General features: G+C 41.9%; 1 protein-coding gene across 1 annotated transcript in view; it reads right to left on the bottom strand.

Moving 5' to 3' along the window:
* Positions 1–649: 649 nt before the first annotated feature.
* prkcea (protein kinase C, epsilon a) overlaps positions 650–22136 on the bottom strand; it is a 658830-nt gene continuing 637343 nt past the window's right edge. Inside the window, exons 14-15 of the mRNA XM_063055673.1 lie at positions 15445–15591; positions 650–3440 (exon numbers count right to left, since the gene is read on the bottom strand). Coding sequence (XP_062911743.1) covers positions 3294–3440; positions 15445–15591 — 294 coding nt within the window. The 3' untranslated portion in view covers positions 650–3293. The remainder of the gene's footprint in view (positions 3441–15444; positions 15592–22136) is intronic.

The following is a 22136-nucleotide window of genomic DNA, read 5'->3' as shown; positions in this document are numbered from 1 at the left end:
CACCAAACTATGCACAGTGTACCGTCAGCGTTGTTTCACCAACACCTTGTGTAATAATGATAATAACTTTTTACAAAATCTAAACTTGATCCCCTTGCAATATACTATATGCCTTTCTGAATCCTCTTGCTGCAATGAACTTGCAAATGCATCTACTGCATCAGATTGTAAGTTGATGGGTCTGAGGAAGGTTGAGAAATAATCACAAACTGGGAGCTTCACAGTTTTCCAGAGGTGGAATTTTGGAGAAAGGTTGTCAATTTCAGAGCACTAATGAATAGTCAAGCTCCTCACTCAATTATTTGTTTTGCATCAGGGAAGCCCAAGGTTAAAACAGTTTCAAGAAGAAAATGGGCAATGTGGCGCAACAGCACTTTCTCTCTCTTCGCAAGATCTTATCAGACCCTTTCTTCCCTACATATAAACACTTCAACTTCAGGTAGTCCATTCTGTCCAGAAATGGAATTCGACCCGAATTCATCTTGTGGCTTGCTCTGGAGACCTCCGCACAAAACTGAAAGCCAAGCTTGTCATCTAGTTAACTTCTGGGGCAAAAACAAAACATTTTGTTCCTGTTCTTAGCTACTTCAATAAATATCCAAGTCTGTAATTAAGAATTAAAAGAAATATAATAGATCTTGCATTGACATTGTACTTTTTTTTTATTGGGTCTTAAAACAAACATTACACATTTAGATCCTGTTGCATACAGTACATTTGGCACACAATAAGGTTTACAATGAAATAACACTACAGATGGCAGGAGAGTTAAAATACATCCATGATGAAAACAACTTTTGTACAAACAAAGCATCACAAAAAAAACAGAAACTAAACTTAGAACATTTTGATTCAGCCAGACTCATTCTGTACATTACTTAAGTTAAAAGAGGTAATTTATTTCGCTATGTTTTTGGAGACAAACCTTTCATTGCTCTCCATAAAGCAGACATGCGATTGTTTTCTTCTATGTAAAAGAAAATGAATGAGATAGAAGAAGCACAGAGATAGAAATACAGCCGCTTTCTTTCTGCATTGAAATTGGCAGATGTAGGAAAGGAGAAGACCTAACTACAGTTGGGGAAGCTTTACAACTTGCTTCCACAGTTAAGAGCCATAAATGTCTTATAATTGAGCTAGGAGGTAATAAGGAACCTTGTGAATGTAAACCAATAATGAATGGTCAAGGAAAAGTGAATAATGAGGGAATGATTATCTGTCCATGCAAAGTCTTCACAATCATAGTCATAGAGTCATACAGCACGGAAGGACTTCCTTTGACCCACCGAGTCTGCACTGACCATCAAGCACCCAATTCCATTAATTGAACCAACTTGATTACCTGTCATATTTTCTTATAACTGTACAATCTAAATACAAGTGTGCTTAAGTCCAAGGCCTGCTTTATATCAATATCACCATGAGCCTCATGCTTAAAACAGTAGATTGAAGTTTGAGGAATGTACGGGATGCTAACAATGTTTCAACTTTTAAGTTCTGCATACACAAAGGCCTCTTGCCACATAAATAATTAAAAATGCCCCTTCAACTTGAAACTACTCTGACAAACTTGCCTTAAGAGAGCAACTGTAACAACACTGCAAACATCTGCAATAATATCTGTCTTCCTTTTTAATAATACCCTTAATGCAGTTTGAAGCATTCTACAAGATCTCCAGTATAGCTTAATACAAGGTAATGACATTGGGCAACAAAAAATCAACTTGTTAGACAGCAATTTGAACAAATACACAGAGTATTGCACATGGACATTATCATTAATTACTTTATTTCAATGACTAATATATATATATAATATATATATATATAATATGCCTGAACATGCAGCAGTTGATACTGTTCATTGAACTCCACAGGCCTTGCAGCAAACAGTATTTACAACTTTTTTTTGCCTGTACAAAAAGCAAAGAGCCCTTTTTTTTAGTGCTACCTTGCGACTCACAAGTACTTCTTTACATCTGGGGATCCAGATGCATCAGTTAATGTGGGTCCCAGTGACTGGGATACCAATCCAGTAAAATTATAAGTGACTTTAAGGGCACGCGGTGCGCGTGCACACACACACACACACACACACACACACACACACGCACACACACACCTATACATTTATTCACATTCATACACACATGAAGTACTAAAATAAAATACAACCAGAATGGACCTGCTTATTAGCATACACGTACATTATCATATCCTTAACCAGAGTCACAATTTTCAGAGTATTATTCATAGGTCAAAACAATGTTCTCAATCCTAATCTTGTCAGTTTTTGTGTGATTTGATCGTCAGTTGTCTACATTGCCTGGGTGTAATTTATACCCTCAATTCTTAGTTAAAAATAAGATACACATTTAAAAAAATATAGTACAGTTGAGGGGCAGTAGTATAAACAAGAATTTGTGCAATGTGCCAAATTAACACACTACTATAACAAATGTGTCAGATAACTCTGGTTTTGGTGACAAGCATTGGTTTTAAATAAAGCCTACAATTCAGTGCAATGTGATTGTTCAAGATCTAGGTTACAGCAAGTCTTACACTGTATGCTGTAGGACAGTCACCAAAGAACTGAGAAGTCAGCGAGATGAGTGCACAATCATGACTGACTCACAATCTACTTGGTTGAGTATTCATCCAGGTTAGGCAGCACCCAGATGTTTAATGTGATTTCACACACCCTAATTCACTAAAAATTGCACAAAAAGTGACAATTCAAAACAGTGTAAGATCTCCACAAAAAGATAAAAATAATAAAATAAACCACTCTGTAACCCTTTATCTTTGCCTGAGCAATTTCCACACTGGTGGAATAATCAACTGATTGGCAAGACAAGCCAGCCAGTGGTTGATTTTCCTAAGCTTCAATTTCCAAGTCAAGCTCTGGTATGTAGTTCTGTTTCACATGTTCTGTTGACACACAGCTATTCCACTTCCTTGTACTGGAGTTCCTGCTGTATATGAATGAACCTGCAGTACTACTAGTAATTGGTACTTTTAATACTGTTTGCATTACACACACAAGTTTCTTCTGTCAAGCCCCGTTTCAGTGAAGGGCTGAAAATATGGGCAACATAATCATCTTTAAATAGAAATTAAGGAATTAAAATCATGGAGTGCATTAATTTAAATTGAAACAAGTAGAAACATAAACACTTATTACTGCAGGGGAATACAGGTACTACACAGTACTAAGTAACTCGATCCTAAAAACTTGCTAGATTTCTCAGACCATTGCATGGTATTGGCATGTCAGGCAGCACCAGGATGTCTTAGGCTATTGACTCTTCACCAAAATAAGAGAAACCTTTAAATTCATCTTGGTTTATTTGCTTAACAATAGCATCATCCACCAACGTCAATACAGGTTCCTCACGTGTGAAGTCTTGGTCAAAGTTGTTCACATCCCTTTTGGTTTTCTAAAAGAAGAATAATGAGAAGTGTTTTATTAAGACAGTAGATTTTGAACCTGAGAAATAAAGAATATTGAATCAAAGATATAAGCACCAAACTCTGCAATATTAGTTACAATAACTGAAACTTGTCCACTTGAAATTTCTGTCTCCATTGCTGAAAAGAGGTGACGCTTATATAGACCGGTTCGATTCCTCAACTATCTGTGCACCTTAACTGCAAAGGTTACCACCTATAATGTGCTTGGCAGCAACTTGCCAAGGCTTGTCAGCATTTGGAAAGGCCTGCACCTCATCTGCCTCAAATGACAAGGTCTGCAATTGCATGTGCTTTGCCTGCAAGTACCACACCATGCTGATTGGAGATATATTTGTATCACTGTGTAAACAATCCAGAGACTCCATAATTAATAGCTCTACTTACAGGACCTTCATCCTGAACACTTCAAATATTCAAGAAGAAAGCTTCATACTGCCTTGTTGAGCAATTAGTAACATTTATTAAATGCTAACTTAATGGAAGAATGTCAGTGCAGATCGGTATAACATCTTGCTGACAATTAACAAGGATGCACCTCAAAGAGCATGCTTCACCCACTGCTCTATTCCCTCTACACTCATGGCTGTGTGGCTAGGCACAGCTCAAATGCCTTCTATAAATTCACTGATGACACCACTATTGTTGGCAGAATTCCTGATGGCGAGGAGGACGTATACAGGAGTGAGAAAGCTTAGCTGATTGGGTGATAACACAAGAACAACCTCGCGCTCAACATCAGCAAGACCAAACAACGGATTGTGGACTTCAGGAAGGAAAAGTTGGGAGAACACACAGCAGTCCTCACTGAGGGGTCAGTGGTGAGAAGGGTGAGCAGCTTCAAGTCCCTGGATGTCAACATCTCAGAGGATCTGTTCTGGGCCCAACACATTGATGCAATCATGAAGAAGATGCACCGGCAACTCTACTTCATTTGCAGCTTAAGGAGATTTGGTGTGTCTCCAAAGACTCTTACAAATTTATACAGATATACAGTAGAGAGCATTCTGACTAGTTGTATCACAACCTGATATGGAGCCTTCAATACACAGGATAGCAAGACACTGCATTGGATTGTGGACTCAGCCTGTCCCAGTCGCAGGGACAACCCTCCTGACCATCGAGGACATCTCCAAGATGCAGGGTGAGTGGACAGATACAAGGCAGATGCAGTTTAATGTGGATAAATGTGAGGTTATCCACTTTGGTGGTAAGAACGGGAAGGCAGATTATTATCTAAATGGAGTCAAGTTAGGAAAAGGGGAAGCACCACGAGATCTAGGTGTTCTTGTACATCAGTCACTGAAAGCAAGCATGCAGTGAAGAAAGCTAATGGCACGCTGGCCTTCATAACAAGGGGAATTGAGTACAAGAGCAAAGAAGTCCTTCTGCAGCTGTACAGGGCCCTGGTGTGACCACACCTGGAGTACTGTGTGCATTTTTAGTCTCCAAATTTGAGGAAGGACATTCTTGCTATTGAGGGAGTGCAGCGTAGGTTCACAAGGTTAATTCCCGGGATGGCAGGACTGTCATATGTCGAAAGATTGGAGCGAGTGGGCTTGTATACTTTGGAATTTAGAAGGCTGAGAGGGGATCTTATTGAAACATATAAGATTATTAAGGGATTGGACACGCTGCAGGCAGGAAACATGTTCCCGCTGATGGGTGAGTCCAGAACCAGAGGCCACAGTTTAAGAATTAGGAGTAGGCCATTTAGAACGGAGTTGAGGAAAAACTTTTTCACCCAGAGAGTGGTGGATATATGGAATGCTCTGCCCCAGAAGGCTGTGGAGGCCAAGTCTCCGGATTCTTTCAAAAAAGAGATGGATAGAGCTCTTAAAGATAGCGGAATCAAAGGTTATGGGGATAAGGCAGGAACTGGATACTGATTGTGGATGATCAGCCATGATCACAGTGAATGGTGGTGCTGGCTCAAAGGGCCGAATGGCCTACTCCTGCACCTATTGTCTGTTGTCTAAGTGGTGGTGTCCCTGGAGGGTGGCATCAGCCCGTAAAAAACTTGGTGGATGTGAGCTGAGGCATTTTGGTGAAAATGACTGACAGAAGTTTTGAAATGAAGGCCTGGCTTTGCTTCATACCAATATATACAAACTAAGCAGTAACTGTTGTAAAACCATTGGTTAAGATCTTTGTTTGCATGCTGTTATGAAGCAGATGCAAGGTGGAGACAGATTTGGGAGGAAAGCTGCAAAATCCCTGCAAAACTTTACTATGTGGTGCATGCCCTCTTCTCATTATTTCCATCAAGAGGGAGGTACAAGAGCCTGAAGACCAGCAATCTACAATGAACTTACTCCTATTATAAGGTCAGAAATAAGGATGGTCCCTGATGTCTGCACAATGTTCAATTCTGTTTGAAACTCTTCAGGAAACAAAGCAGTCCAGAGCTGCATATAGCAAGATCTTGCCAACAATCTCTATTAGTCTGGTTAGTGGCGAGTAACATTCGCATCAGGAAATTGCCAGATGATGCCCATCTCCAACAAGTATAATGGCAGAACATCATCATCTACAAAGTGCATTTCTTTTACCTAGGCCACTGCAAAGAAATATCTGAACATAAGGCAGCAGGTGCATGGGAGATGACAATTGCATGCTTACTTCAAGTCACATGCAATTCTGATTTGGAAATATATTTCTGGTCCTTCATTATCAGTGGATCCACTATATGCTGGAAATCCTTACGCAGTAGCACCATGAGAGTTACCTTCCTCTGAAAGACTGTAGCTGTACAAGAAGGCCGCTCATCATCTTTTTCTTAAGTGCAAACAGGGATTGGCAATAGCCAGTGGGTGCCCAGTGGACAGCCAGTGGATGCCTAGATTGTGACAAATCAATTAACAAATAAGTACTGAACGAAAAACCTAACTTTATATTGCAGACAAGAAGATGAACTTGAGTCTGAGAGGCTTTGTTATCCATTCAAAATCTGTGTACGATTCATGCATAAGAATTTAGAGACTCGCACTGCTAAAACTTGGTTAGGCTGGAGACAGATACATTCAAAATACCTGAAACTGCTTTGACTGCTTGAGTCAGGATCTCATTCTGAGCAGTAACATAGAGCAAGTACGATACAAAAGTTCTTTTTTTCCCAGTACCACATATAAAAGCTTCTTTTAATAAAATTCAATGTGTGTGTGTGTGTGTGTGTGTATTTGTGCAAGCTGTGTTCCTACATGTCTGGATAGGTCTGAAGGTTCATGAACTTTAAAGTTTCGAACCACTTTCAGGCGCAGACATTCGACAGTTATAGTTGTGGTTAATGCAGAGAAGTAATATGGCACTGGGTGACTGTGGTTAAACCACACACCAGTGCCCTCTTCATCACCTTTCTCAATAACTTCTCAGAAACCTCGATGTAGATGTCAAATGAGATTCTCCCAGACATACAATGTCCTATAATTACTGTGCAGTTGACTTGTCAGATAAGCAGGAAATGGAAAAGCTGTGCAGACTGATTGAATGAACCACCCAAACCACAAAGAGCACACTTAGAATTCCTTCAGACGCTGATATGAGCTTCTTCAACGATTCATTCTATGCACTTAATTATATATTCTTTCCTTTGATATTAGTTTTATCGTTATTGAAGTTATCCTCCCCCCCCGACAATTTGTTGAAGCACTTCAATTAGTAACATAATTCAACAACCCTAGCAAAAATAGCATGCTGCAACCTTATCTTAAGAACCGAAAGGAACAGTAAATGATGCTGCTCCACAACTTGAGGGTTCTGAACTCAGTCCTGAACTGGACTGCTGTCAGTGCAAAGCTGTACATTCTCCCCATGACACTATGACTTTCAGCTTGTGGCTGTGCTACCCTCCGACATCCCAATGATGAACTGGCATATAATTAACCATTGTAAGTGTAGGTAAGTGGGAATAGAAAGAAAGGTTTGAGGGGAGTTTATGAGTGTTTGTGGGAGAATAAGTTGCAAGCAAATGGGAAAAAAAGGGAGAAAGGCACTGAAAAGGCATGTCTACTATGAATCAGCATGGATTTGATGGGCTGAGAGACATGGATATGAAGTAACAATTAGAGATGTCGAAACAGGAGAGTCTAAGTTGTTTACTATTTTCGATATGAATTCAGAATTTGCTGCACTTTTGTCCACCTCTTCTTCTGCTTCCTCCTAGAACCCAAGCAGGCACTGACCCCCATGCCTTCTTTTTTTGTTCACCAGGATGTCATTAGATCGATCATACTCTGCTATTTTCTCATCTTAAGAATGATGGCCATCAAACCAATCTTACTCCCCCGGTAACGACTCTCCTGTCACCATGTTCCAACTGTACAAATCATTACAGGGAGCCACACTTGAAGGTATGATCTGTACAAAAGAGACAAGTTACACCTGAACCTGAAGGGGACCAATATCCTTATGGGCAGGTTTGCTAGAACTGTTGGGAAGGGTTTAAACTAATTTGGCAAGGAGATGGGCTCAGGATGGGGCAAGCTGGTATACAAGCAGAGGCAGCGTGTAGTGAGATTGTCACAAAGGACTGGCAGATGATAGGCAAGTTGCAGTCAGTGGAATGAGTTGCAGAATAACAGGGGCAGACAAAATCAAAAAGGGTGGTGAATACAGGACTGAAGGTGCCTGATCTTGCCTGTGTACCTGATTCACAAGTTCCTGCACATACTGCATCATGTAGTCAACAGATTCATTTTGAAGTTTTCATTGTACATCATTTCTAAGTGTTGAAATAGCTGTGGAGCTCAGAGAATGCCTGGGTGGTCAACGACAGCTGCTTTTGCAATGAGAAGGTAGCTGTTCCATCTGGCCGTGTGGCCTAATGGATAAGGCTTCTGTTTCTCGATGTGAAGTTATCAGAAATTTGCAAGTTCAAGTCCTGTTGCAGTTGTTTGGGAAGCTGGCTAGTGGTGCAGTGGCACCTGCACCGGATTACAAGGAGAGTGGTTCTGGGTTCGAATCCGGCCAGTGCCATGCGCACTTTCTATCTATGCTGGGTTGAGAATCGAACTAGCAATTTGGCCTCATTTGAACTGACAGGACCTGGAAGTGAAAGTCATTGTCCAGCTGGGGCGCTGGTCAGGCCTTCTCAAGGTGCTTCCCTATCGAGGCAGGTGGTGGTCATTAACCAGCTGGTGGCCTCCATGTTGTGGTACCGGATGGTCACCTTGGCCCCTCCTGCCCCCTTTGTCGCGAGAATGCAGAGGAAGTTAGTGGACTTCTTCTGGGGTAACAGGAAACACTGGGTCTCCGCAGTGGTCTTGCGTCTCCCAGTGGGAGAGGGCGGACAGTCACTGGTGTGCGTACGTATGCGACTTGCGGCTCTCCAACTTAGGACCCTGCAGAGATTTCTGTATGCTGAGCACCCTCCCAGGTGGCACGTGTTGGTGACATTCTTCCTCCGGAGGGGCTGCTGACTTCACGATGACATATGACTACCACTGGTGGGTGTCAGCCGTGCTGCTTTGTGGAGTCTGCCCAGTTTCTATCAGGACCTACTGAGAGTATGGAACATGGTTGCCTCAGGCCAGGAATCCCCTCCTCTGGCAGAGGGCAGAGTCCTGGCCGACCCTTGCCCTACCTCAATGGATGTCGGTGTGGCTCAGGTGTGTGGAACGGATTTGGGCTCAGCTGCTTGTCAGCCCAGGCCCTGCAATCTTATCCAAGAGCCGAGTCCACACAACTTGAGGCGACTCTCCTCGACACCCACAATCCCATTCAGGGATGCAAGTAGGAGGAATCTGTATGGGCTGCTGCTCCACACCCTCCACTTCCTTGCCCTTGTCCACTGCCCCGACACGCCGTGGCAGTTGGTCTTTCCACCTGGAGATGAGGGAGGCCCCCAATGGAAGTCCCTTTACGAAGGTGTTCTTCCCATGCACCTGGGGGATCTGGGGCAGAGGCTGCTGCATAGAGTGGTGTCCTGCAATAAGTTCTTTAGATTGTACATGGATCTCCCACCCGCATGTCACTTCTGCGGGCTGGAGGAGACCATGTACCACTTGTACATGGAGTGTGTGAGGCTGCAGCCCCTTTTTAAAGTATCTGCGTGGGCTGCTTTTCACCTTCTGGTTGCATTTTAGCCCCACCCTATTTATATATGGTCATCCAGTAAAGGAGGGGGGGCATGGAGGGTTGAGGATATCCTTGTCAACTTACTCCTGGGGCTGGCGAAATCAGCCATTCGTGGGTCTTGGAAACGGGTGGTGGGAGGATCTGCCCGGGCAGACTGCCTGGCAATGTTTAGGGGGTATGCTCGTGCCTGGGTAAGTATTGAGAAGGAACATGCGCAGTCCACGGCGACCACAGAGGCGTTACAGGACCATTGGGCTCCACGGGGGGTTATTGCCATCATACACAGAGATGGAAACATTTTAGTTTAATGTGTATTATCTATTTGTAGTGAAGTAATTGTGTTAGTCACTGTTTTGTATATATTGCACTGAATTTATAATAAAGATATTTTGTATATAAAAAAAGACTGTTTTGCAGATAACTACAGAAGATTGAACTCTTGGAGGTGAGATTGGCCATTTAAATTATATTGATGTAAGGTAAGCAACCTTAAAGGCACCTGGTGGAATCATGACGACCAAATTATCATTATGCTTAGAAACAAAATTAACTAGTTTACACAGAACATAAAACATTGGAACACAATAGAGGCCTTTGGCCCACAATGTTGTGCCAGTCTTTTAACCTACTCTAAGGACAATCTAACTCTTCCCTCCTACATAGTCTTCCACTTTTCTAAGGTCCATACATCTATCAATGAGTCTCTTGAATATTTCTATATATCTGCCTCTACTACCACTCCTGGCAGTATAGTATGTTCCATGCACCCAGCATTTCTGACGAAAACAATGAACTCTGTTATCTGCTCTATACTGTTCTCCAATCACTTTAAAATTACGCCCCCTCGTGTTAGCCATTTCCACCCTGGGTAAGTCTCTGGCTCTCCACGCGATCTATGCCTCTTATCATCTTGTACGCCTCTAATCCCCCTTTACTCCGAAGAGAATTTCTGCTGTAAACTCAGAATTTTTGAATGCACGACATACAATGACAAAGTGCCTAATCAAACTTCCAGGGGGGTATAGTCTGGCCCGGAAATGATTGCAATGCATTCCACTCTGGAAATAATTGAGTTTTATTCACAGAGTGCTAATAAAGAGGAAGAGCAGGTAATTGTCAAAAATTCTGAAATAATTATGCCCCAGTGTAGTAACTATACTTATTTTCACCACTATTTTTAATGGATTTAATAGAATTATTATAAAGCATATTTTAATTTAGAAAACTTCCACTGTAATAAAAAGTAGCAGCTAAATTCTTTCCTGTTTTGAAGCATGCAGCATTTTACCCAATTTCTCTTAATCTTGACAAGAACTCTTCAATCAAATTTTACACAGGATATACAAGATCGCATGGTAACCTTTCCCAAAGTTTCATTTTACCTAACACCTACAATTGAGGAGTTCTCCCATTGTGTTTAAAATTTTCACAGAGCCAAGGCCTTCTGGACCTCGCAATTTTGTTTTGATGAAATGTGTTATGACCAAATTGTTTTATTGTAGCAAGTAACATGAGCACAGATATACTGTAAGTGTAGTTACATGTTATTGCAGCTCCACAATTCCTGTAATTTTAGTTTCTGCATCTGACTATGATTTCCAAAATGTTAACCATTTAATTAAGCACCATTCCTTTCATTTCCTACAAATTTAACACCATTAAATTGATTATTGATTATTTTACCTCACTGAATACAATCAAAGTTGCTACACAAAAACCTCATGAAATTCAACAGTCCGTTCTGTAATTTTCCAGTTATAGTACACTGAATATTGTACCACATCCTTTGTATCAAACTGATAAAGCATTTTAATATAGAAAAGGAACAAAAAGGTTTATGGAGGGCTATCCTGAGTTTGGCAGGTTACCTTTGGAGATGAGCAAAAGACCAGAATTGGTGTGCCTGTCCTGAAGCAGTTTACAAAGTTGTGGGAAACCATACAGGAACATGGAAAGGGTGAGGGTAGAACTGTGATTAACTGCAAATGTTTTAAAGAGAGCAAAAAAATAGGGCCACCAGATGAATGGGAATTTGAACTTTGTGCCAAAATTTTGTAGAGGAGGAGCAGAAGGCTATTCGGCTCGTTGAACTAACATTTTACGAATTTTATCGATTTCTACTTTCTCACATACGATATTAATCGTGTGGATAGCCAGAGGCCTTTTCCCAGGGCTAAAATGGCTACCACGAGGGGACATAGCTGTAGGTACTTGGAAGTAGGTACAAAGGGGATATCAGAGGTAAGTTTTTCACACAGAGAGTGGTGGGTGCGTGGAATGCACTGCCAGCAAAAGTGGTAGAGGTGGATACAATAGGGTCTTTTAAGAGATTCTTAGAGAGGTACATGGAGCTTAGAAAAATAGAGGGCTATGCAGTAGGGAAATTCTAGGCAGTTTCCAGCGTAGGCTACATGGTTGACACAACATCGTAGGCCGAAGGGCCTGTAATGTGCTGTAGATTTCTATGTTTCTATGATATAGATAGATAGAGAGATAGATAGATACTTTATTGATTCTAAAGGAACTTGTAGTGTCACAGCAGCATTACAAGTGCACCCATACACAAATATTAGAAGAGAAATAAGAATAAAAAATAAGTTACCTCTGTCAGTCAAACAGGAGGGGGCCATCCCTTCCCTGGCTATAGGTTGACTCATTATAGAGCCTAATGGCCAAGGGTAAGAATGACCTCATATAGTGCTCTTTGGAGCAGCACATTTGTCTTAGCCTATTTCTAAAAGTGCTCCTCTGTTCAGCCAAAGTGGCACGCAGAGGGTGAGAAACATTGTCCAGAATTGCCAGGATTTTCCGTAGGGTTCTTTGTTCTACCACAGACTCCAGTGTGTCCAATTTGACTCATATAACAGGGACAGTTTATTAATCAGTTTATTGAGCCTGTTGGCACCACCTGTGGTGATGCCATTGTCCCAGCACACCACTGCATAGAAGATTGTACTGGCTACAACAGACTGGTAGAACATGTGAAGGAGAGGCCGACTGGACTAGCAGCCAGAGGGTTGAACTGCTGACCTAGAGACAAGATTTCTGAGCCCACCAAGGCAGTTGGGAACTGTAAGTTACAACAATGCAATACAATCTTGAATGAAAGGATAACTTTTGTGATAGTAAAATAAGATTAATTCTTAAAAGGTGGAATTTAGGAGATGATGGCACCTAATCGTGACTCCTTTGTTTGCATCTTCAGAAACAGCTCTATTTCTATCTTTGATATCTCTTTTTTTCCCTTTCAAGGTTCTTTTGAAGACCCTGACTTGGAGTTACACACTGACTTCGGATCCTTGCAGAAATGGCACACACTCTCGGGGCCTCACGACCAGCTGCTATTCGATATGTCAAGGATGTGGCCTGGAAGACTAGAACGCCTTCAGGGTCCTGGATTTTTGTAGTTCTGGAGGTGGGTGGATTCAAGGACGGTGCCGCCACCTGATGTGTCATGGGAGATGGAAGATCGAAAGCAGCGAGCTGGCTGCTGGCTGTGTGCCCAGAGACCTGAGTTCTTTGAGCACAGAGCTCGGAAAAAGTGACGCAACAAGCTTTTAACACCATAAATCAGCAAGTTGCTTTGTTATGTCTCCCCTCTCGCTGTGAAATGGGGACAACTCTTTTTCCCTTATTAGGGAGGGAGAGAGAGGGGGGGAGAGAGAGAGAGAGGGGGAAGAGAGAGAGAGAGAGAGAGGGGCAGAGAGAGAGAGAGAGAGAGAGAGAGACAGACACACACACACACACACACACACACACACACACAGACTCTGTGGTATGTCGAAATACCGGGTGAACAAGTCACCTTTGGAGTACTGCAAGTCTTGTCTGTGTCTTTATTGATGCTTTGCTGCATGCTTGAGTGCTCAGTGGAGGGTGCCAATGCTTTTTCGCTGGTGGGGGCTGGTTGTTTTTTTGCTGCTGTTTATGCGTAGGAGGGGGAGTTGGGGGGACTTTGGGGTTCTAACATTTAACTGGCATTCACTCTTTGGGGCACTCCTCTGTTTTCGTGTATGTTTGCGAAGAAAAAGAATTTCAGGATGTATATTGTATACATTTCTCTGACATTAAATGTACCTATTGAGACCTATTGAAAATTGCCTCCAGTGAGGTCTCAGCAAGTTAATCAGTTGAGAGGCAATTAGAGATCAGAATAAATACTGCCTAAATGAATTTACTATGAATGAACGTAAAAAGAAGTGGCCAAAATTCAAATGCAAACCACATTTCTCTTTGGATTTGCTTATTATATCCAAAATGGAAATATAATTGTGATATCTCTGATTCAAGAAAATCTGACTAGTTACTTCCAGGAGCAACTCAGCCTTGTGTGCCTGATATGGCATGGGATGATTCCAATCTTTCAATGAGTAAGAAACGTTACCTGGGGGGAATTATGTTGCATTGTTCTAAGGTGTCTGCTATCATGGGGTAACACTGATATTTTACCACCTTCGCAGCACAACCTCCCAATCTTCCTGAACCCCCACCCCCCCCAACCCCAGATCAGAACCTAAACTGCATATTAAGTGTGCAACACATCATCAGTAATTCCTGTAGTCCTGGCCACTGCTGAATTTTGTAGCAAAGGCTCACACCTAAATGGATTTGCACTGACCCTTCAAAATGCCTTTAATGCCACTTTGATTCAATATGTATTTCATTTTTAAAGTTGAAAATGAGTTGCATTCCTTGTTCCTTGTTTATACTTTAAATCACATACTGTAGCTTACCAGTGATTCTCAAAAACATTCCACATTTTTGCTGCTACAGAAGCCAGCAGGCAAAACCCCCAAATTCTTTTGTGATTTCCCAATGGATATTCCATTGGTAGAGTAAGTTAAAGCTTGATGCTAATTGGAAGTTACAAGCAATGTCCTGTTGCACACTGTCATTGTACTGGAATGGCCTTTCCCTGAAATTCCTGAAAGTTCGGCTCAGAAGGCCAATTCAATGATTGAGCTTGAGTCTTTTTATTTCTTATTTGGAATAGAAAGTAGTTCAGAATTAAACTATTATGAGATCAAATTCTGCGGGGGACAAAAGGTTGAATGGAGCGTTGTGACTAGATATGATGTATTTCTTGACACTGACCAAAATATGGAAAACACAGGAGAACCGGTAAACTGTATTGGTACAACTGCTACCACTTCGGAGATGAGACCAGGCAAATATTATACCCCTCTGTACTGAGAGGTAAGATTAACCAGTCAGTCACTTTTATCCAGTCCCACATATCACATATTGGTCAGTTACACTAGATACACGATCAAAAGTGTTAGGTGTGGCACTAAAATACCATTACAAAACTTAAAACTGTTCATAAATCATCTATTGCTTGTCATCTCTAGCTCTATCATTAGAAATTGATGAAGGCAGAAACACAAGACCCTGCTGAGACTGGAATCTAGAGCAACACATAATGGAGCTGGAGGAACTCAGCAGGTTGGGCAGCATCTACAGAGGAAGATGAACAGTTCATGTTTTGGGTTGAGACTGCAGATAAAAGGTCTTAAATCAAAACATCAATTGTTTATTTCCCACTGTGGGAAATCTAATTGTTCATGACCCATTGGGTTCCTCCAGTTCCTTTGTGTATTGCTGCAAATAGAAGAATATTTGTTCACATGAGACCTAGGATACAGTCGATATAAAATACTAAATTTGACATATAAACTTTAAAGTTTTAAGAAACTTGATACAATAATATTTGTTTTGAGGCTAGCATTTACCAGTAAAAAGACAGGCAATTAATATTCTCCATTATAGCCTTAAAAAGCATGGTTAAAAAGCTCGTGTACCCACATTTATAACGTTTTTCTCAATTATTCTGAAATACCTTTAATCAGTGCTATCTATTGCTCTATGTGGTAATGAACTGCAATGCAATGTACTTACTATCCTTGGTTTAAAAGGGGGTTTGATTTTCTTCTGTTCCAGTAGCACCCAGTCAATTTCCTTAAAAAATGGGTGTTGTTTAATTGCCTCCTCCCCACCTTGAGATGTCACGCAACCCAGACGTTTATTTGGGCTCTTAGTCATGAACTAAAACAGAGAAAGACAGATGTAAAATTTTGGATTTGTATGTCATTTCACAGAAAATGTAATCAAACATGTAATATTTCCTGATATATAACAATGTAATAGAGCCATAACAAATGATGTAACTGTCAGTCATTTGGAATAAGATAGGGCATGATGCACAATATGATGTTGTCTTTTACAGAAATTATTCGTTTATTTTTCAAAACTGTAAAAGATAAAAGTTGGGATAAGACAATTTTAAAATAGCTCTATGAGATTTGAAACATTAGGCAGCCGGCAAGAATGAAAAGGATTTTGAAATTAGCACATTAGTCACATTTCATGAATACTTTGGAGGTAATTACAGCGATGTGGCTTCTTAATTCAACAGTTTATTAACAAGGCTACTGGGAAAAGTATGTTTGTAAGAAGCAAATCTAATTATATCTTAAAAGATTTGAAAATTGGGCTTTTGGCACATCAGCCTTGATTAAAATCATATTGTCTGTCTTGAATTGATTCGAATTTTGTTAGCTTTATTTTAAACGTGGCCAAAAATATAGTCTGCGTACAATGTAATTATTCAGGACATTCATTGTGACGCAAAGACCAACATAATGTATTCTGTAAAAGAGTTATTGAAAATGTTCAAAGGAACATATGATTGGCGTTCAGTCTGACAATTGCATGGGTTCCTGAAAACGTGGATTATGAGTTTCCAAGTCTTCTAATGTCTGGCTCCTATAAATTCCTCAAAGGGCAGATGCCAGGAAGTATTTCTTTACATAGAGGGTGGTTGACATTTGGAATGCATTGCCAGGAAATACAGTTAAAACTAAGACAATTGACTCATTTAGGAAATAACCTGATGTTGTAATGGGAAAACAGTAGGTCTTACATTGCAAGGAATGGGAAGATCAAATGACCAAAAGGCTGTCTTCATGTGATATAATGTGTGACTTTATGAAAACCCTTGAAATTACCTTTGGAGAAGGAGACTGGTTATAAAATTTGGACTCTGATCACAATCTTAGAGGCTACAAGGCTGAAAAAAATTGCAAATCTTAGGCCAGTTTAACGACTAACAAAAGGAATTACCCTTAATTGCACACTGGTAGACTCCTGACTTCCAATGATCAAGAGAACACAATAAAATTCTAGGTACAGGAACTTTTTCTGTGTTCTGCAACATCTTGCTGGTAAAATAAAACTTAGGCTGATTTTTATCATCTGATGTAAGATCAACAACATGAAACATTAATTTTATTTTTGCCCCCACAAACACAGCCTGTTTCCAACAATTATTGTTCTTATATTCGGTTTCTAGCAACTGTCACTGTGCGCACTGGCAATGTCTGAAGCCAGGCATGGAGGAATGACAGACTCCCATGTAGGGACGGAAACACGAGTTTATGCATATGAATATCAACAAAACATTGCTGGCATGAGCGAGTGACAGTGCGCGACAAAACATTTTCAACACAAGAGACCTCGTGGTGCGTGCTAGTCGGGTATCCGCTGTAAATTATCACAAAAGGTGGAAAACCCACGTCAGTCACAATAAACTTGTCAAGATTAAACAGAAGACACAAGGGCTTAATGACTAGTTAAGACAACCATTAATAAATGCGGGTTCTTGAGAAACCTAGAAGCCCAACGTTCTACAAGTTGCTGCACAGGGCTGCAGGATTCAAGACACAATTGTTCTATTTTGCTTATGTAACAGACTTTTATTTTGTTAGCCTGGGCAGAATCCGATGGAAGCAAACAATTTGTCTTTCTTTGAACTGCCTGAATTTTATGCCTTTGAAAAAATTTCAATAAAAATAAAGCCACTATTGTAAAACTCAATTAAAAATTACCGTCCAGACAATGAAGAATTGCTACTCCAATCTTCTTTGAATAGATGAGCAATAACTCCAGAAAGGTGTCAATATGATGCTGGGACAGGCGACTTAATTGTGCATGACAATAAGGGAGTTGTTATTGGTCACCTAGTAACTGCTCCACAGAGAGTGGCTGAAGAAACCAAACATTCGTTCAATTGACCTTTATTCAATAGGAGAGGAAAGGTATATCACATCCGGAGTTTCTCCGGTTAGCGGACGATTTCGCTCCACGCCTCTCTGACATAGTGGGGATTCGCATACAAGGCAAGTTACAGCAGTGGTTTTGCGATTGCCTTCTGCTGGGTGAGTTTCCAAAGAGATCACCAGCTCGTAACCCAGCACAGGTGGAAAGCGTGCAGGGGAGCCGGCTGGCTGGATTCGAACCCAGGACCTTTCATCCAGAAGTCCAACACTGATGCCACTATGCCACCAGCCAGGTCTTTATTATTATTCAATAAGTCTTCTGAAAAGTGTATGGGCATGAGCGTTGAGTGAAGATAGGACCAAACTTGTATATTATATCATTATTTCTTCCACTTTCACAAATGAAGACTGGCTACAACAGCTGCATGCTGTGATACAGCAGCTTCTCTTGGTCCAAACAAAGGTGCAATTGTTCATTCTTTATGTCTTTTTTACAATCACAAGACACTGTTGGATATTAAGGACATCAAGTATGGCAGGTCTACCCCAATAACGCGTTGCTGGACACAATGGAAGAAATACCTGGCTTGGGCATCTTTCTTGTGATTGAAAGACCCTGTTGGATATTGGTAATGCAGAATACTGCGGGTCTGATTCACTAGATCATTGTTGAGACCGATGGCGGGGGAGCTGTGTTGCTTCCATTGTTGTGCAGATAAGGCCCTCAAGCCTTGGTGGGGTCGCCTGTTGCTGTCGCTGGCAAAGGAGACGCCAGAGCTGGCTTTGTACAGTTGGATTCTCTACTGGGTTGGGGGTGTGGTCCTCCCATCTGTGCTGCCCTCTTGTGTTCACTGCTGGGAAGATAAGCTGGATTGTGTTCACCTGCGGTTGTACTTGTGTGAAATGATGAACTGCTGTAGCTTGTTCTTGCAGAAATGTGGTTCCAGGACAACCAACCTACAGGCCATGGCACTCAGGGAAAGTTGCTACATTATTACTATTTTTGTATTTTTTTTTCTGTGTTATTTTGTATGTTTTTCTGCTCTCATCATTATATGTGCTACATGAGCTGTGCGCTGGGTGTGGCTGTTGGTACTGTGTATTGCACCTTGGACCCACAGCAAAGTCTTTTTTGTTTGGCTATATTCCCGGGAATGGTTGAATGACAATTGAACTTGACATCGGAGAACTGCTGACAACCATAGTGTATCAGAAGAGGGGAATAAGAATTGGTCCCTGGGAGAAATTAGAGAAGACTCATATTTCACAAACAATATCTCTTTAATTCATCCATTTTCTGGAATCTGAGCACCAGAACCTAGTCATGATCTCCAAAACCTTGATCTCCAAATAATTACTTATCCATCAATTTTCACCAATTTTGATATGACATGAAGTTCTAATTTTGATATCCAATTTGCTTACACATCATCTCTTGAATACCAAGCAAATCAGAGGCTGCATATTCTTCAGCAAGTGACTGCTCCCTGATTTTCCAAATTTTTCCACCACCCGCGGGCATAAGTCAGGAGCACGATGGGATCCAGCCCACTTCTTTGGATAAACGTAGCTTACACAACTCTCAAGAAGTTTAATACTATCCAGGACAAATAGACTACTTGACTGGGCTCCCATCTATACTCCAGTTAAAGCCAGGCAGACGGGTTGTTAGAACTGTAAACCTGAGGAATTCTGCAGATGCTGGAAATTCAAGCAACACACATCAAAGTTGCTGGTGAACACAGCAGGCCAGGCAGCATCTCTAGGAAGAGGTACAGTCGACGTTTCAGGCCGAGACCCTTCATCAGGACTAACATTACCCTCTGACTATACCCCTTGCCCATCCTCTGGTTTCGCTCCCCCCTTGTCTTTCCCCCTGGGGCCTCATGTCCCATGATCCTCTCATATCCCCTTTGCCAATCACCTGCCCAGCTGTTGGCTCCATCCCTCCCCCTCCTGTCTTCTCCTATCATTTTGGATCTCCCCCTCCCCCTCCCACTTTCAAATCTCTTACTAGCTCTTCCTTCAGTTAGTCCTGATGGTTGGGTTGTTAGAACTGTCCACTTTACTTCTCTAAGCTCTGGACACCTTTGACTGGCAGTGAAGATACCTGCCCACACCGGGTACTGCCCTTCGTGGTTTGCCTGCAATCTCCCTGGGCAGTTTGAATAGAATTCGCAATGACTTTCCTTTCAGTTGATGACATTGGGAAGTGGATATAGTGGCTGAGAAGGCCTAAGCTAGCAGCTTATACATCTTTGTAAAATCATAGAGCTCCCCACAACCAAACATTGAGGACCCTCTCTGCAACCCAGATCTTTTCCATGGAGTCGCCTTAGCAGTTGATCATAGTACATCAGGAGTCCACCAATCTCAGTGATTTTACTTTGGGTGTTTTCAACTACTGCCAAGCTCAGGAATACACAAAGCTATCTGGCAGGATTTGTCAGTAGTGAATGTATACTGGGCTCAATTTTAAACCAGGAAGAATATTGTTCACATTGCTGCCCACATACCCAAGATTTATCCAGAGTTAAAGTTAGCACTCACTATTCCATTTGCAATTTTTATGGTCTATTGCTAGTCATGGATTCTTACACTTAAAGAGCTGTACTTCTGTATAACTAGCTTTCTATTTGCCATCCTGATAAGGATTTTACTACCTCAGGTGTTACAGATTTCAAAGTTTTTCAATGCATTCCCTGCCTGGAACAACTCTTATTTTGGCGGGAGCAGGAGCAGCACAACGCGCAGGTGTCCAACCTGGTGAGACGAAGGAGGGGCCAGGGCCGGAGTTACCCCATAGTGCCCGGAACCTCCAAGTGTTGCAGACTAATCCCTCTAACATGAAGACTAACAGGAGGCGGATCAAATGGCCTGCAGCTAACATGACTTCACTGTGGAAGCAGTTTGATGAAGATGTTAACCAAATTCTGGAGGCAACGGCGAAGGGAGGGGTTGATAGGAAGCTGCAAGCCATGACATAGAACATAGAATAGTACAGCACAGTACAGCCCTTTGGCCCACAATGTTGTGCCGACGCTCAAACCCTGCCTCCCATATAAGCCCCCACTTTAAATTCCTCCATATACCAGTCTAGTAGTCTCTTAAACTTCACTAGTGTATCTGCCTCCACCACTGACTCAGGCAGTGCATTCCACGCACCAACCACTCTCTCAGTTAAAAACCTTCCTCTAATACCCCCCTTGAACTTCCCACCCCTTACCTTAAAGCCATGTCCTCTTGTATTGGGCAGTGGTGCCCTGGAGAAGAGGCGCCTGCTATCCACTCTATCTATTCCTCTTATTACCTTGTACACATCTATCATGTCTCCTCTCATCCTCCTTCTCTCCAAAGAGTAAAGGCCTCGCTCCCTTAATCTCTGATCATAATGCATACTTTCTAAACCAGGCAGCATCCAGGCAAATCTCTTCTGTACCCTTTCCAATGCTTCCACATCCTTCCTATAGTGAGGTGACCAGAACTGGACACAGTACTCCAAGTGTGGCCTAACCAGAGTTTTATAGAGCTGCATCATTACATCGCGACTCTTAAACTCTATCCCTTGACTTATGAAAGCTAACACCCCATAAGCTTTCTTAGCTACCCTACCCACCTGTGAGGCAACTTTCAGGGATCTGTGGACATGTACCCCAAGATCCCTCTGCTCCTCCACACTACCAAGTATCCTGCCATTTACTTTGTACTCTGCCTTGGAGTTTGTCCTTCCAAAGTGTACCACCTCACACTTCTCCGGGTTGAATTCCATTTGACACGTCTCAGCCCACTTCTGCATCCTATCAATGTCTCTCTGCAATCTGTGACAATCCTCTGCACTATCTACAACACCACCAACCTTTGTGTTGTTTGCAAACTTGCCAACCCACCCTTCTACCCCCATATCCAGGTCGTTAATAAAAATCACGAAAAGTAGAGGTCCCAGAACAGATCCTTGTGGGACACCACTAGTCACAATCCTCCAATCTGAATGTACTCCCTCCACCACCACCCTCTGCCTTCTGCAGGCAAGCCAATTCTGAATCCACCTGGCCAAACTTCCCTGGATCCCATGTCCTCTAACTTTCTGAATAAGCCTACCGTGTGGAACCTTGTCAAATGCCTTCCTAAAATCCATATAGATCACATCCACTGCACTACCCTCATCTATATTCCCACCTCCTCAGAGAACTGTATCAGGCTTGTTAGACACGATCTGCCCTTCACAAAGCCATGCTGACTGTCCCTGATCAGACCATGATTCTCTAAATGCCTATAGATCCTATCTCTAAGAATCTTTTCCAACAGCTTTCCCACCACAGACGTAAGGCTCACTGGTCTATAACTCCCTGGACTATCCCTACTACCTTTTTTGAACAAGGGGACAACATTCGCCTCCCTCCAATCCTCCGGTATCATTCCCGTGGACAACGAGGACATAAAGATCCTAGCCAGAGGCTCAGCAATCTCTTCTCTTGCCTCGTGGAGCAGCCTGGGGAATATTCTGTCAGGCCCCGGGGACTTATCTGTCCTAAT

The sequence above is a fragment of the Mobula hypostoma genome, chromosome 8 (assembly GCF_963921235.1).
Source record: "Mobula hypostoma chromosome 8, sMobHyp1.1, whole genome shotgun sequence".
Lineage (NCBI taxonomy): Eukaryota > Metazoa > Chordata > Chondrichthyes > Myliobatiformes > Myliobatidae > Mobula > Mobula hypostoma.
Note: the sequence above shows the minus strand (reverse complement) of the source record. Positions and strands in the feature narration are given on the sequence as shown.